Source organism: Salmo salar, chromosome 01 (genome assembly GCF_965601325.2).
Source record: "Salmo salar chromosome 01, fSalSal1, whole genome shotgun sequence".
In the NCBI taxonomy this organism is placed as follows: Eukaryota; Metazoa; Chordata; class Actinopteri; order Salmoniformes; family Salmonidae; genus Salmo; species Salmo salar.
Genome location: NC_138291.1, coordinates 98,052,091 through 98,069,030, shown reverse-complemented (window position 1 = coordinate 98,069,030; position 16,940 = coordinate 98,052,091). Strand labels below are relative to the sequence as shown.

Genomic DNA, 16,940 nt, shown 5'->3' with positions numbered 1-16,940 from the left:
GAGAAATTGGATTAGGGTTGATTTACATTGGGACTGTAAAAATCTTAAGTAAATGTGATTTCTGTCTTTCTTGCAGATCTCTCCAACCCCCCATAAGAACCAGCCATAGTGCCATTATAAAAGGAAAGGCAGCGCCTTAAATAATCAGGTGATGTGAAAACTGTCCCACACTGCAGCCAGAGACATTGAATCAGCTGATGGGGTCTGTTTATGGAAGGTATGTCAGATGATGGGTGCAGAGCGGGGCCAGGAAAACATTGGCAGCTCTGGCCTCACTGACCAAGCATTTCCAATCATCACTGACACCGATTAAGTTTCCTGACTCTGTGCCTGTCTCTGTCTGACCTCTAAATAGTGTGACAGAACTTGATGAAAGGGACAAGAGGTACTTTTTTCTACCTGGGTCCTTCATGGAGAGCATAGAAATAAAAATCAGTCACTTTTTTTATAGTCACAAGTCCAGTTTAAAGTCACTCTAAAAGAGAAGAAGGGTTACATTGGGTAATAGAAGTGTTAGCTGAGAGGTGGTTGCAGTGTCTAATTAGAAGATACAGTTATGAATGTAGGCTAGCTGTTGTTGCTATCAGGATTTATCAAAACAGAGTCCTGGACATAAAGATTTAACATACACAGTTGACTTCTCTTATGATTCAAAATATATCCTCAAGATGAGTAAGATGTGCAGGGCATTCAGCAGACAGGCTCTGATTGGCCCAGCATGTGATGTAGATCCATCCTAAAGATGAGTAGGATGTGCAGGGCATTTAGAAGACAGGCTCTGATTGGCCCAGCATGGGATGTAGATCCATCATAAAGATGAGTAAGATGTGCAGGGCATTCAGCAGTCAGGCTCTGATTGGCCCAGCATGGGATGTAGTGCTACTTCCTGTTGCCATGGGCCCTCGAACGACGGGGGAGGAATCCTGAAGCATGACTCAGGAGGAAGAGCTTATGACTCCAGCTTCCTGCCTGAGAGAATGCTTCACAATTGTTCCAGGCTAGTGGGTTAGCCTACACACTGAGTAAGTTACACACTGAGCCATCAGCAGAAATAGGACAACTAACACATGACTCACACACACCATGTGGCAGGAAGAGCACTTCAACATGGTTTTACTCTGCTGTGAAAAGATCATGGTGTGGAATAAAGGGGCATGTCATTTGAGAATGCATTCTGTTAATGCCATGTGACACACATTTACAGGTCAGGTAATTATCTCAGCCCTGTCAATTCCTCTCAAGTCAAAGCTGGAGCAAATTAGATTGGCCTAAAGATGAAGCACAACCTCCTCCCCTTTTACATGTCTTCTCCTCCCCTTTTACTCACCCCGTTCAGGCTGCCCAGGTCCTTGACTTTGTGCTCATCGCTGGTCACCTCATAGTTGATGACTGCATGCTGCTTGTCAACACTCCGCGACTGTAAACAAAAACCCAACAGTCACAGTCAGTAATGGTGTTACACATTGTTGAATGGTAACTTGACATCAATGATGAACTTGAACTGTTTTTGACATGATGATAACAGTGTGTGCATGATAGTTTAAACATCAACCTTGTGACAATGTCAGTGCTTGGAGGAGGAATCACATGTATTGTTCACACAATTCTGCTTTGAAGTCAGATTATATTTCCATTCATAAGGCAGTTAGGCCCTGTTTTACTCTATCACAGACAGAGATGGAAGCACAAACAGACACCAAGACAGATACAACATGTAGGGAAAGTGGAGGGAGGAAGAGAGATAGTATAGAGAGCGTCGGAATCCACACAGAGAGCTACGGCATCCACACAGAGAGCTACGGCATCCACACAGAGAGCTACGGCATCCACACAGAGAGCTACGGCATCCACACCGAGAGCTACGGCATCCACACCGAGAGCTACGGCATCCACACCGAGAGCTACGGCATCCACACAGAGAGCTACGGCATCCACACAGAGAGCTACGGCATCCACACAGAGAGCTACGACATCCACACCGAGAGCTACGGCATCCACACCGAGAGCTACGGCATCCACACCGAGAGCTACGGCATCCACACAGAGAGCTACGGCATCCACACAGAGAGCTACGGCATCCACACAGAGAGCTACGACATCCACACCGAGAGCTACGGCATCCACACCGAGAGCTACGGCATCCACACCGAGAGCTACGGCATCCACACAGAGAGCTACGGCATCCACACAGAGAGCTACGGCATCCACACAGAGAGCTACGGCATCCACACAGAGAGCTACGGCATCCACACAGAGAGCTACGGCATCCACACCGAGAGCTACGGCATCCACACAAAGAGCTACGGCATCCACACGGAGACCTACGGCATCCACACGGAGACCTACGGCATCCACACGGCGAACTACGGCATCCACACGGCGAACTACGGCATCCACACGGCGAACTACGGCATCCACACGGCGAGCTACGGCATCCACACGGCGAGCTACGGCATCCACACGGCGAGCTACGGCATCCACACGGCGAGCTACGGCATCCACACGGCGAGCTACGGCATCCACACGGCGAGCTACGGCATCCACACAGAGAGCTACGGCATCCACACAGAGAGCTACAGCATCCACACAGAGAGCTACAGCATCCACACAGAGAGCTACAGCATCCACACAGACAGCTACAGCATCCACACAGAGAGCTACAGCATCCACACAGAGAGCTACAGCATCCACACAGAGAGCTACAGCATCCACACAGCGAACTACAGCATCCACACAGCGAACTACAGCATCCACACAGCGAACTACAGCATCCACACAGCGAACTACAGCATCCACACAGCGAACTACAGCATCCACACAGCGAACTACAGCATCCACACAGCGAACTACAGCATCCACACAGCGAACTACAGCATCCACACAGCGAACTACAGCATCCACACAGCGAACTACAGCATCCACACAGCGAACTACAGCATCCACACAGCGAACTACAGCATCCACACAGCGAACTACAGCATCCACACAGCGAACTACAGCATCCACACAGCGAACTACAGCATCCACACAGCGAACTACAGCATCCACACAGCGAGCTACAGCATCCACACAGAGAGCTACAGCATCCACACAGAGAGCTACAGCATCCACACAGAGAGCTACAGCATCCACACAGAGAGCTACAGCATCCACACAGAGAGCTACAGCATCCACACAGAGAGCTACAGCATCCACACAGAGAGCTACAGCATCCACACAGAGAGCTACAGCATCCACACAGAGAGCTACAGCATCCACACAGCGAACTACAGCATCCACAGAGAGCAACAGCATCCACACAGAGAGCAACAGCATCCACACAGAGAGCAACAGCATCCACACAGAGAGCAACAGCATCCACACAGAGAGCAACAGCATCCACACAGAGAGCAACAGCATCCACACAGAGAGCAACAGCATCCACACAGAGAGCAACAGCATCCACACAGAGAGCAACAGCATCCACACAGAGAGCAACAGCATCCACACAGAGAGCAACAGCATCCACACAGAGAGCAACAGCATCCTCACAGAGAGCAACAGCATCCTCACAGAGAGCAACGGCATCCACACAGAGAGCTACGGCATCCACACAGAAAGCTACATCATCCACACAGAAAGCTACATCATCCACACAGAAAGCGACATCATCCACACAGAGGCCTACTGGAATCTTGCATGTTCTCTCTCTGTTCAGAGCATGAAGACGTGATTAAGGAGAATGAAGAGAGAGGGAGCTTCTACTAAAGCATGTATGCATGTCAGTGCTAGATTTGAAGTAACTACGTTTCATGGTGAACATGACTTGTCATATATAAGTGTCAAATATAACAGTGTTTACACTAACATAAGTCTACTGTAGATAGCATAGCCTATTGTAGAAAATATAACACAGCGTTTACACTAACATAAGTCTCCTGTAGATAGCATAGCCTATTGTAGAAAATATAACACAGCGTTTACACTAACATAAGTCTACTGTAGATAGCATAGCCTATTGTAGAAAATATAACACAGCGTTTACACTAACATAAGTCTACTGTAGATAGCATAGCCTATTGTAGAAATATAACACAGCGTTTACACTAACATAAGTCTACTGTAGATAGCATAGCCTATTGTAGAAACAGCAAAACAGATGAATGAAAAATGTATTTCAAAAACAAACATGGCCCTTTGATTTGACTGTGGCATAGTGGGAGTGGTCCAGATTTGACTGTTACTGACTAGAAGTGGCCTAGTGGGAGTGGTCCAGATTTGACTGTTACTGACTAGAAGTGGCCTAGTGGGAGTGGTCCAGATTTGCCTGTTACTGACTAGAAGTGGCCTAGTTGGGAGTGGTCCAGATTTGACTGTTACTGACTAGAAGTGGCCTAGTTGGGAGTGGTCCAGATTTGACTGTTACTGACTAGAAGTGGCCTAGTTGGGAGTGGTCCAGATTTGACTGTTACTGACTAGAAGTGGCCTAGTTGGGAGTGGTCCAGATTTGACTGTTACTGACTAGAAGTGGCCTAGTTGGGAGTGGTCCAAATTTGAGTCTGATACCCTTGCGTTGGGAATCCATGCAACGGCTCTTAAACCCATACATTACTGAGATACCCATGTGACACCAAAAAGACTGAGGCCAGTAAAAACAGTCACATGGCCCGGACCTCTTGGCGTATTTTCCGTTGGCAGGCTCACACTAAACAAAGTACCCAGTCTTCTCCTCTCTTTCCCCCAGGTCATCAGAGAGACAAACACTAGAAAACAGGATCCCTGTTTGAAAAACAGCCTCCTTGTTCCTTTCATTCCAACCCTGCTGATTTCAGCAGTAAAACTGCAGAAGTATCTTGCTGGCACTCTGAACTGCTTGCTCTTTAGAAGCCATTTAACATGGTACCTTCTAACTCCTATTAGAGATGTGCTGATGTATTAATGACCTGCTGCTTAATTATAGGCTCATTAGTAGACAGGGACAAACTGAGGTTTGAGGGGGTTGAAGGAGGACTCCTTGATTAGTGTCTCCAAGAGTGTCTGTGAAGCCAGGGTTTCTAGTGTCTCAGAGTTAAGGACTGAAACACTGTCGGTATTGCCACACACAAGCAACTCAGTTCCTTGAAAATAAATGTACTCTTCATTATACAGAGCCAGGGCCTGGCAGAAACCTGACCAGTGAGTAATCAACTACTTAAGCTGGCTTGGAAAGGGTAATTTAGTTGGATTCAGAGTTGACATCAAGGAGCACGGAAAGTACATTAATATATTCTATTTTAAGGGTTGACATACAAGCAATAGGTTTAACAATTAGTTTTACTACCATTGCTGTTGAAACCTATGTCAAAGGCCTAGATTCAAACAGTAGCACTAAAAATCCACACTGTAGTGCGATTAAAAATTAAAAGTAATTTCCCAAATGAGATGACATATGCAGCATTTACCGTGAATACAGTTTCCGTGAACGTGGCAGAATTGCCATTCAATTTCACTCGTGCAATACCGTGGATCTTCCACGATACGGATTGAATCAAGCCCTAAAGATGTTCCATGATATGGAATGGTACAGCTACACCACACCACACTCCGCAATGCAGCAGCCACTCTACTTCCTATGGAGCCCTCCTGTCTGGATGGACCTAACTCAACATGTATCTGCCCCACTTTCTAGAAATATCTCTGTATGAGACTTGCTCTATCACTCACATATATGCGCGGACACACACACACACACACACACACACACACACACACACACACACACACACACACACACACACACACACACACACACACACACACACACACACACACACACACACACACACACACACACACACACACACACACACACACACACACACACACACTTGAAGTCGGAAGTTTACATACGCTTAGGTTGGAGTCTTTAAAACTCGTTTTTCAACCACTCCACAAATTTCTTGTTAACAAACTATAGTTTTGCAAAGTCGGTTAGGACATCTACTTTGTGCATGACAAGTAATTTTTCCCAAAAAATTTACAGAAAGATTATTTCACTTATAGTTCACTGTATCACAATTCCAGTGGGTCAGAAGTTTACATACACTAAGTTGACTGTGCCTCTAAACAGCTTGGAAAATTCCAGACAATGATGTCATGGCTTTAGAAGCTTCTGATAGGCTAATTGACATAATTTGAGTCAATTGGAGGTGAACCTGTGGATGTATTTCAAGGCCTACCTTCAAACTCAGTGCCTCTTTGCTTGACATCATGGGAAAATCAAAAGAAATCAGCCAAGACCTCAGAAAAAAATTGCAGACCTCCACAAGTCTGGTTCATCCTTGGGAGTCATTTCCAAACGCCTGAAGGTACCACGTTCATCTGTACAAGCAATAGTACGCAAGTATAGACACCATGGGACCACTTAGCCGTCATACTGCTTAGGAAGGAGACGCGTTCTGTCTCCTAGAGATGAACGTGCTTTGGTGCGAAAAGTGCAAATCAATCCCAGAACAACAGCACGGGGGTGTTGTCAGGAGGAATGGGACAAAATTCACACAACTTATTGTGGGAAGCTTGTGGAAGGCTACCCGAAACGTTTGACCCAAGTTAAACAATTTAAAGGCAATGCTACCAAATATGAATTGAGTGTATGTAAACTTCTGACCCAATGGGAATGTGATGAAAGATATAAAAGCTGAAATGAATCATTCTCACTAATATTATTCTGACATTTCACATTCTTAAAATAAAGTGGTGATCCTAACTGACCTAAGACAGGGAATTTTTACTAGGATTAAACATCAGGAATTGTGAAAAACTGAGTTTAAATGTATTTGTCTGAGGAGTATGTACAGTTGAAGTCGGAAGTTTACATACACCTTGGCCAAATACATGAAACTCAGTTTTTCACATTTCCTGACATTTAATCCTAGTAAAAATGTTGTGTGATATCATGTTGCATTGTGTTGTATTATGTTGTGTTGTGTCATGTTGTGTTGTATCATGTTGTGTTGTATCATGTTGTATCATGTGTTGTGTTGTATCATGTGTTGTGTTGTATCATGTTGCGTTGTGTTGTATCATGTTGCGTTGTGTTGTATCATGTTGCGTTGTGTTGTATCATGTTGCGTTGTGTCATGTTGTATCATGCTGTGTTGTATCATATTGTGTTATATCATGTTGTGTTGTGTTGTGTCATGTTGTTTTGTATCATGTTGTGTTGTGTCATGTTGTTGTGTTGTATTATGTTGTGTTGTATTATGTTGTGTGGCGTCATGTTGTGTGGCGTCATGTTGTGTTGTGTCATGGTGTGTCGTGTCATGTTGTGTTGTGTCATGGTGTGTCATGGTGTGTTGTGTCATGTTGTGTCATGGTGTGTCATGGTGTGTCGTGTTGTGTTGTATCGTGTTGTGTTGTATCATGTTGTGTTGTATCATGTTGTGTTGTGTCGTGTTGTGTTGTGTCGTGTTGTGTTGTGTCGTGTTGTGTTGTATCGTGTTGTGTTGTATCGTGTTGTGTTGTGTCATGTTGTTTTGTGTTGTGTTGTGTCATGTTGTTTTGTGTTGTGTCATGTTGTGTTGTATCATGTTGTGTGGCGTCGTGTTGTGTGGCGTCGTGTTGTGTGGCGTCGTGTTGTGTGGCGTCGTGTTGTGTGGCGTCGTGTTGTGTGGCGTCGTGCTGTGTGGCGTCGTGCTGTGTGGCGTCGTGCTGTGTGGCGTCGTGCTGTGTGGCGTCATGCTGTGTGGCGTCATGTTGCGTTGTGTTGTATTCTGTTGATTTGTGTCATGTTGTATCATGCTGTGTTGTATCATATTGTGTTATATCATGTCATGTTGTGTTGTGTCATGTTGTGTTGTGTCATGTTGTGTTGTGTCATGTTGTTGTGTTGTATCATGTTGTGTTGTGTTGTATTATGTTGTGTGGCGTCATGTTGTGTTGTGTCATGGTGTGTCGTGTCATGGTGTGTCGTGTCATGGTGTGTCGTGTCATGGTGTGTTGTGTCATGTTGTGTCATGGTGTGTCGTGTTGTTGTATCATGTTGTGTTGTATCATGTTGTGTTGTGTCATGTTGTGTTGTGTCATGTTGTATCATGTTGTGTTGTATCATGTTGTGTTGTGTTGTATTATGTTGTGTGGCGTCATGTTGTGTTGTGTCATGTTGTGTTGTGTCATGGTGTGTTGTGTCGTGGTGTGTTGTGTCGTGGTGTGTCGTGTTGTGTTGTGTCGTGTTGTGTTGTGTTGTATCATGTTGTGTTGTATCATGTTGTGTTGTATCATGTTGTGTTGTATCATGTTGTGTGGCGTCATGTTGTGTTGTATCGTGTTGTGTTGTATCGTGTTGTGTTGTGTCATGTTGTGTCATGTTGTGTTGTGTCATGTTGTTTTGTGTCGTGTCATGTTGTGTTGTATCATGTTGTGTGGCATCATGTTGTGTGGCATCATGTTGTGTGGCATCATGTTGTGTGGCATCATGTTGTGTTGTATCATGTTGTGTTGTATCATGCTGTGTTGTGTTGTATTATGTTGTGTCATGGTGTGTCATATCATGTTGTGTTGTGTTGTATCATGTTGTGTTGTATTGTATGATGTTTTGCTGTGTTGTATCGTGTTGTGTTGTATCATGTTGTAACAGGTTGTGTTGTATAATGTTGTGTTGTATCATGTTATGTTGTAACATGTCGTGTTGTGTTGTATCAATTAGAGCCATGCTCACCTGCAGCATGAGCTCGCAGTCGTCTCGGCCGACAAAGATCATCTCCAGGGGCAGACGGTGACGAGTGCCCCCGCTGCTCACCAGGAACCATGATGTGAGACTCATCTCTGTTACGCTACTCACTCCAACCTCCAACCATATGTCATCCTGAGAGAGAGAGAGAGAGAGAGCGAGAGAGATTGAAAAAGCTTCTTCTACTTTCCCCAACGCACAAGTGGTTATCTCCACCTTGCTACCACGAAAATACTTCCACCCTGCTACCATTCAGCGGGTAAACGCAAGTATTTCCCTTGACTGTGCATCAAAACCAAATGTTTACCTGGCCCACCACTCCACCCTGGACTTGAACAGCCTTTACAACCAAGTCCACCTGTACCAGGCAGCAGTGCCCACCTTCGCCCGGACCCTAAAGGACATCGCTCTCAAATGCAGCCCTGACACTTCACACAAGAGCAACAGATCAATAGACACCCCCACTCCAACCAATCAATACCCCCCCCAAGTCTACCATGCCCACACCTCATTTAGGCCCCCTCAGATCAGACCTATGCCCCTCCTGCCCACCCCATGCCGCCCACTCCCACAAAGAGGGCCTCAACATGGAACTCACACATACGCCCAGGCCGTGAGCAGGCAAACAGGCCCAACCCCCACGCTTACACTATCCCAAGCCATTGGCAATGTAACAGATGCTCAGCAGCCTCTGCTCACACTTACTGGTCTGAGGCCAAACCACACGACCAACAACATTGGACACTTTATGGAACACAAAGCCTTCACTATATCATCCTGGAAAATCCAAGGACTGAGGTCATCTGCCTTTGGCGTAAAGAGCAGGAACCTTGACTTCACCAAATAAATCGGAAATACAGACATTGTCATCCTACAAGAAACATGGTGTAAAGGAGACGGATCCACTGCTTGCCCTATAGGTTACATAGAGCTGGAAGTCCCATCCACCAAACTACCAGGTGTGAAACAGGGAAGGGACTCAGGGGGTATGCTAATTTGATATATAGCAGACCTAACTCACTCCATTAAATTAATCAAAACAGGAACATTTTACATTTGGCGAGAAATTCAAAAGGAAATTATCTTACCTACAGTTGAGGTCGGAAGTTTACATACACCTTAGCCAAATACATTTAAACTCAGTTATTCACAATTCCTGACATTTAATCCTAGTAAAAATGACCTGTCTTTGGTCAGTTAGGATCACCAATTTATTTAAGAATGTGAAATGTCAGATTAATAGTAGAAAGAATGATTTATTTCAGCTTTTATTTCTTTCATCACATTCCCAGTGGGTCAGAAGTTTACATACACTCAATTAATATTTGGTAGCATTGGCTTTAAACTATTTAACTTGGGTGAAACATTTTGGGTAGCCTTCCACAAGCTTCCCACAATAAGTTGGGTGAATTTTGTTCCATTCCTCCTGACAGAGCTGGTGTAACTGAGTCAGCTTTGTAGGCCTCTTTGCTCGCAACACGCTTTTTCAGTTCTGCCCACAAATTTTCTATAGGATTGAGGTCAGGGCTTTGTGATGGCCACTCCAATACCTTGACTTTGTTGTCCTTAAGCCATTTTGCCACAACTTTGGAAGTATGCTTGGGGTCATTGTCCATTTGGAAGACCCATTTGCGACCAAGCTTTAACTTCCTGACTGATGTCTTGAGATGTTGCTTCAATATATCCACATAATTTGCCTACCTCATGATGCCATCTATTTTGTGAAGTGCACCAGTCCCTCCTCCAGCAAAGCACCCCCACAACATGATGCTGCCACCCCCGTGCTTCACGGTTGAGATGGTGATCTTCGGCTTACAAGCGTCCCCCTTTTTCCTCCAAACATAACAATGGTCATTATGGCCAAACAGTTCTATTTTTGTTTCATCAGACCAGAAAACATTTCTCCAAAAAGTACGATCTTTGTCCCCATGTGCAGTTGCAAACAGTAGACTGTTTTTTTATGGCGGTTTTGGAGCAGTGGTGTCTTCCTTGCTGAGCGGCCTTTCAGGTTATGTCGATATAGGACTCGTTTTACTGTGGATATAGATACTGGTGGTTATACTTGCGTACTATTGTTTGTACAGATGAATGTGGTACCTTCAGGCACTTGGAAATTGCTCCCAAGGATGAACCAGACTTGTGGAGGTTTTTTTCTGAGGTTTTGGCTGATTTCTTTTGATTTTTCCCATGTTGTCAAGCAAAGAGGCACTGAGTTTGAAGGTAGGCCTTGAAATACATCCACAGGTTCACCTCCAATTGACTCAAATTATGTCAAATTATGTCAATTAGCCTATCAGAAGCTTCTAAAGCCATGACATCATTGTCTGGAATTTTCCAAGCTGTTTAGAGGCACAGTCAACTTAGTGTATGTAAACTTCTGACCCACTGGAATTGTGATACAGTGAACTATAAGTGAAATAATCTTTCTGTAAATTTTTTTTGAAAAATTACTTGTCATGCACAAAGTAGATGTCCTAACCGACTTTGCAAAACTATAGTTTGTTAACAAGAAATTTGTGGAGTGGTTGAAAAACGAGTTTTAAAGACTCCAACCTAAGCGTATGTAAACTTCCGACTTCATCTGTATGTATATACTGTATCCTACACTATCTATTCTATACTATCTATTGCATCTTAGCCACTCTGTCACTGCTCATCCATATATTTTATACTTATATATTCTTATCCCATTCCTTTACTGTGTATTCGGTTATGTGACCAAAAATGTGATTTGATTCGATTTACCTACAACCCACAACCCACCGCATGCATGCCAATGTTGATTTGCCATTGGCTTAAAGTGGTTGGATCTTGGGGGAGAATATTTCAAAGGCTGAGACATGAGGCATGCCTGCAAGCCAGGTGGATCTCTGGCAGAGTAGTCCTCTACACTGCAAGACCTCTGACACTGATACTGTACAATATGTTGGTCTTGTTTGTAATGTCCTGTGAGGACTGTCGATTGTTAGACATATTCATGACATTTCAAAACAGCTGCGTTATTGCAAAATCCTCATCTCTGCCCCCTTATCATCCTGTAACATCCTTGTTGTGATTGAAAGATTCAGTGCAGTCAAAAATGTGAATTTCTGGTGTCTTATGTATATTTCTACACTATGATTTTGGAATAATACTGTGAACTTGTGACATTATAATAATGCCCTTTTAGTGTAAGAGCTGTTTGAAAACACCGCCTAAAATTTCTGTCTGTTTTTGTGGGAGGGCGTTTTGGCATTCCATGGTGACATCACCATATGGTAAATTAGTTAATAGACCAATAAGAGAGTTCCAAACCTCTCTGCTATTAACAGCTAATTTTCAGTTTTCCCCTCCCCACTCAGACCACTCCCAGACAGGCCTAGCTAAACTCTTGCTTTTCGCTAACAAGCCATGTTTGGCTCTTTTTGACCATATTAATTGAAAACAATCACAGTAACCAGGTTTACATCGAACTTTTTATGCGAGTAAAGTACAGTACATGTTCGATAAAAAATGTCACAACAGGCCTGACGGAAACAAAATACGCTAGACAAGGTGGGATCTTTTTGTTTCTTAAAATGAATTATGCGAGAAAATGCGGTGGAAATGCAAATATTGATATAATAACCATCATATTGAAGTAAACTTGGAGTCATGCGATGATGTGCTGTGTGGTCCTTCCACGACTTGGGAAACCATGCAGTTTATTAGGCTACAGATGAAATAAGTTATGATGAACTTCACATGGTGGTGAAAGTGTATGGTGAAGAGCTTGATGCTCCTTTACAATAAATATTGATGTTCTTATTCTGGTGACATGATGATCGATGTTTTGGCTGCCAACTTACAAATAAAAAAATCACCATGTAGGCTATAGCAGCACTGTATCTGGCTATCTGTTCACTAGAGCACACGTGCCAAGACCAAAGTGGGCACATCAAATCACATTTTATTGGTCGAATACACATATTTAGCAGATGTTATTGCGGGTGTAGCGAAATGCTTGTGTTCCTAGATCCAACAGCTCAGTAATATCTAACGATTCACAACAATAAATGCAAATCTAAAATTAAAATAATGGAATTAAGAAATATAGAAATATTAGGATGAGCAATGTCGGAGTCTGGAGTACAAATACATACATACAGTACTAGTCAAAAGTTTGCACACACCTACTCATTCAAGGGTTGGTCTTTATTTGTACTATTTTCTACATTATAGAATAATGTGGCTCAGGTGTCTGAGGTCCTTGATGATCTTCTTGGCCTTCCTTTGACACCGGGTGCTGTAGATGTCCTGAAGGCCAGTGCAGTTGCCGTACCAGGCAGTGATATAGCCTGACAGGATGCTCTCAATGGTGCATCTGTAAAGGTTTGTGAGGGTCTTAGGGGCCAAGCCAAATTTCTTCAGCCATTTCAGAATGTCAGGGATTTGTACGCCAAAGAACTTGAAGCGTTTCACCTTCTCCACTGCGGGCCTGTCAATGTGGATGAGTATGTGCTCCCTCTGCTGTCTCCTGAAATCCACAATCACCTCCTTTGTTTTGTTGACATTGAGGGAGAGGTTATTTTCCTGGCACCACTCTACCAGGGCCCTCACCTCCTCCCTGTAGGCTGTCTCGTCGTTGTTGGTAATCTGGCCTACCACTATTTAGTCTGCAGACTTGATGACTGAGTTGGAGGCGTGCATGGCCAAGCAGTCATGGGTAAACAGGGAGTACAGGAGGGGGCTGAGCACGCACCCTTGTGTGGCCAATGTGTTGAGGATCAGCGTAGTGGAGGTGTTGTTGCCTACCTTCACCACCTGGGGGAGGCCCATCAGGAAGTCCAAGAGCCAGTTGCACAGGGCGGGGTTCAGACCCAGGGCCCCAAAATAAATGATGATCTTGGAGGATACTATGGTGTTGAAGGCTGAGCTGTAGTCAATGAACAGCATTCTTACATAGGTATTCCTCTTGTCCTGATGGGACAAGTGTCACTGTGCAGACAATCGCCATTGTGCAGAGCAATGGCGATTGCATTATCTGTGGATCTATTGTGGAGGTATGCAGATTGCAGTGGGTCTAGAGTGTCAGGTAAGGTAGAGGTGATATGATCCTTAACTAGCCTCTCAAAGCACTTCATGATGACAGAAGTGAGTGATATAGGATGATAGTAATTTAGTTCAGTTACCTTCACTTTATAGGTTACAGTAACAATAGTGGACATCTTGCAGCAAGTGGGGACAGCAGAATGGGATAGGGAGAGATTAAATATGTCCGTAAACACTCCCGGCAGCTGGTCTGCGCATTTTCTGAGGACATGGCTAGGGATTGTGCCTGGGCTGACAGCCTTGCAAGGGTTAACACGCAGACCAACCCCTCTTTTACGCTACTGCTACTCTCTGTTTATCATATATGCATAGTCACTTTAACCATATCTACATGTACATACTACCTCAATCAGCCTGACTAACCGGTGTCTGTATGTAGCCTCGCTACTTTTATAGCCTCGCTACTGTATATAGCCTGTCTTTTTACTGTTGTTTTATTTCTTTAGATTACCTATTGTTCACCTAACACCTTTTTTTGCACTATTGGTTAGAGCCTGTAAGTAAGCATTTCACTGTAAGGTCTGTTGTATTCAGCGCACGTGACAAATAAACTTTGATTTGAATGTCTTACTCAAGTTGGCCACAGAAAACGAGAGCTCACAGTCCTTGGGAGCGGCCTGTGTCGGCGGCACTGTGTTATCCTCAAAGCGGGGGAAGGTGTTTAGCTTGTCCGGGAGCAAGACATCGGGGTCCGCGACATGGCTGGTTTTCCCTTTATAATCTGTGATTGTCTGGAGTCCCTGCCACATACATCTCGTGTCTGAGCCATTGAATTGCGACTCCACTTTGTCTCTATACTGACGTTTTGCCTGTTTGATTGCCTTACGGAGGGCATAACTGGCCTGTTTGTATTCAATCATATTGCCAATCACCTTGCCGTGGATAAATGCGATGGTTGGTGCGAATGCTGCCATATATCCACAGTTTTTGGTTAGGATAGGTTTCATTCATCACAGTGGAACAACATCTCCTATACACTTCCTGATGAACTCAGTCACCGTGTCAGTGTATACGTCAATCTTATTCTCAGAGGAAACCTGGAACATGTCTCAGTCCGCGTTTTCAATACAGTCTTGAAGCATGGATTCTGATTGGTTAGACCAGCGTTGAATAGACCTTAACACGTGTACTTTTGTTTGAGTTTCTGCCTATAGGAAGGGAGGAGCAAAATGGAGTCGGGATCTGATTTGCTAAAGTGAGGTCGGGGGAGTGTGAGTACTGCAGGCGATGTATTAATAGTACTTTAGTAGCGTTTTCCTCAGATTTGCTTTATTAAAGTCCCCAGCTATAATATATGCGGCCTCAGGATATGTGAGGGGAATATACACTGTGACGATAACCAAAGAAAATTCTCTAGGGAGGTAATGTGGTCAACATTTGATTGTGAAGTATTCTAGGTTGGGTGAACAAAATTACTTGAGTTCCTATATGTTACCACAATCCCACCATGAGTAGTTAATCATGAAACGTACACCTCCGCCTTTCTTCCTTCCTGAATTGGATCCTTTGTTCGTACCGTCCAAGGCAATTTAACTTATCCCAGAGGCAGCTCCAAGATGCCGCCGGCGGAGAAGAGGTATTTGGAGAGGACTTTTAGTCCGACTCAGGAGGCGTGCACACCATCCACCGCTTCCGAATATATTACTTGTTAATGTTCAGTCCCTGGACAATAAAGTTGACGAGCTCAGGGCGAGGATCTCCTTCCAGAGAGATATCAGGGACTGTAACATACTCTGTTTTACGGAATCATGGCTCTCTCCGGATATACTGTCCTCGTCCATGCAGCCAGCTGGGTTTTCAATACATTGTGTAGGTAGATAGGAATAAAGAATTCTCCGGTAGGAAGAAAGGCGGAGGTGTACGTTTCATGATTAACTACTCATGGTGTGATTGTGGTAACATATAGGAACTCAAGTAATTTTGTTCACCCAACCTAGGATTCAATTCAGGAAAGTCATATTCTTGGTCGAAATGCTAGTTAGTTACCGCCTCTCTGATATCCAAAACTTCTTTCCAGCTGTATGTAATAATGCAAAGGACGTTCTGGGCTAATAATGTGAGAAATAACATTACAAATAATACTGTAAAGTTGCTTAGAAGCCTGAAACAAGGCGGCCATGTCTATCGGCGCCATCTGCAATGACTCATTTATATAACGCAACATTTTTTGTGACAAAATCATCACTAGAGTTGAACATGTGATGGAAACCCATTTCACTTTTGTATTCAGTTCCAAGAGAATTTCAACACAAAGTTATTCTTATGTGCACTACATCCTCACGCACAGCCTTTTATCCGCAACAAGTCAATTTGATGGAAACACATCTCTGGTGGGAAAATGTGCATTTTGTTTTTATGAAGATTTTTGAATATTCACATTGAAAAATCTGTCACCAACTGTATGGCAACCTAGCTAGTAAGGTACTTAATTGTTACAAATAATTTGATAATAAGATTTAAAAAAACAGCTGCATTGAACCTTTAAGGGATGACTCCATTGTTTTGACTGGTAGAAAGACCCCCCCCCCCATGTCAGAGAGCAGGATTGTTCTGAGCTGACTGTGCATGCTTTGTGAGGAGGAGAAGGCATGAGAAGCAGGAAGTAAGCTCAATGCTTCCTGAGGATGGCCTTCGCTCATCTTTGAATCCTCTTGGACAGGAAGTTAGATTGTTACACTGCATGTGTGATTTGAAAAACTACTCTGTGTTTTAAACAGATTATCATGCAATAACAGTAGCCTCTTGAAGGCAAAACAAACGTATTTTCCACTAAGCCAGGTACTCTCATAAGATTTCACAATGTGTATGATTAGTTGTTAAAGGAGAAAAATAATTGGAGAAAGTACAAGCGAATCTAGCATAATCAGCTCTTTGGCTAATCCCATTCTAAACCATAGCATTACTTTATCTAAATACAACATGACAAATTGTATAAGTAGTATAGTGATCTCATTCCAGCCATTCAAAATCCTTCCCTCCTCTCTAAGCCAATACAATTTCAGGCTCCCTCTGAGAGAAAGTGACAGATATGAATGGAGCGTTCTCTTCCGGGTGTCTCTAATGAGTTTCTCTCCTGTGACCATGGATCCTCCAAGTAGCGCCATGGCCACATGATGCAACAGTCCCTCAGCCTCCTTATCCCATCATAGGCCAGGGCTACTGACTCAGACCACCTATCACTGCC

The 16,940-nt window shown here is 43.9% G+C and overlaps 1 protein-coding gene across 1 annotated transcript in view; it reads right to left on the bottom strand.

The window, feature by feature from the left end:
- Nucleotides 1–16,940, bottom strand: part of LOC106610889 (centrosomal protein of 170 kDa) — an 85,751-nt gene that overhangs the window by 59,410 nt on the left and 9,401 nt on the right. The window contains exons 2-3 of the mRNA XM_014210552.3: nt 8,675–8,821; nt 1,328–1,417 (exon numbers count right to left, since the gene is read on the bottom strand). Coding sequence (XP_014066027.1) covers nt 1,328–1,417; nt 8,675–8,779 — 195 coding nt within the window. The 5' untranslated portion in view covers nt 8,780–8,821. The remainder of the gene's footprint in view (nt 1–1,327; nt 1,418–8,674; nt 8,822–16,940) is intronic.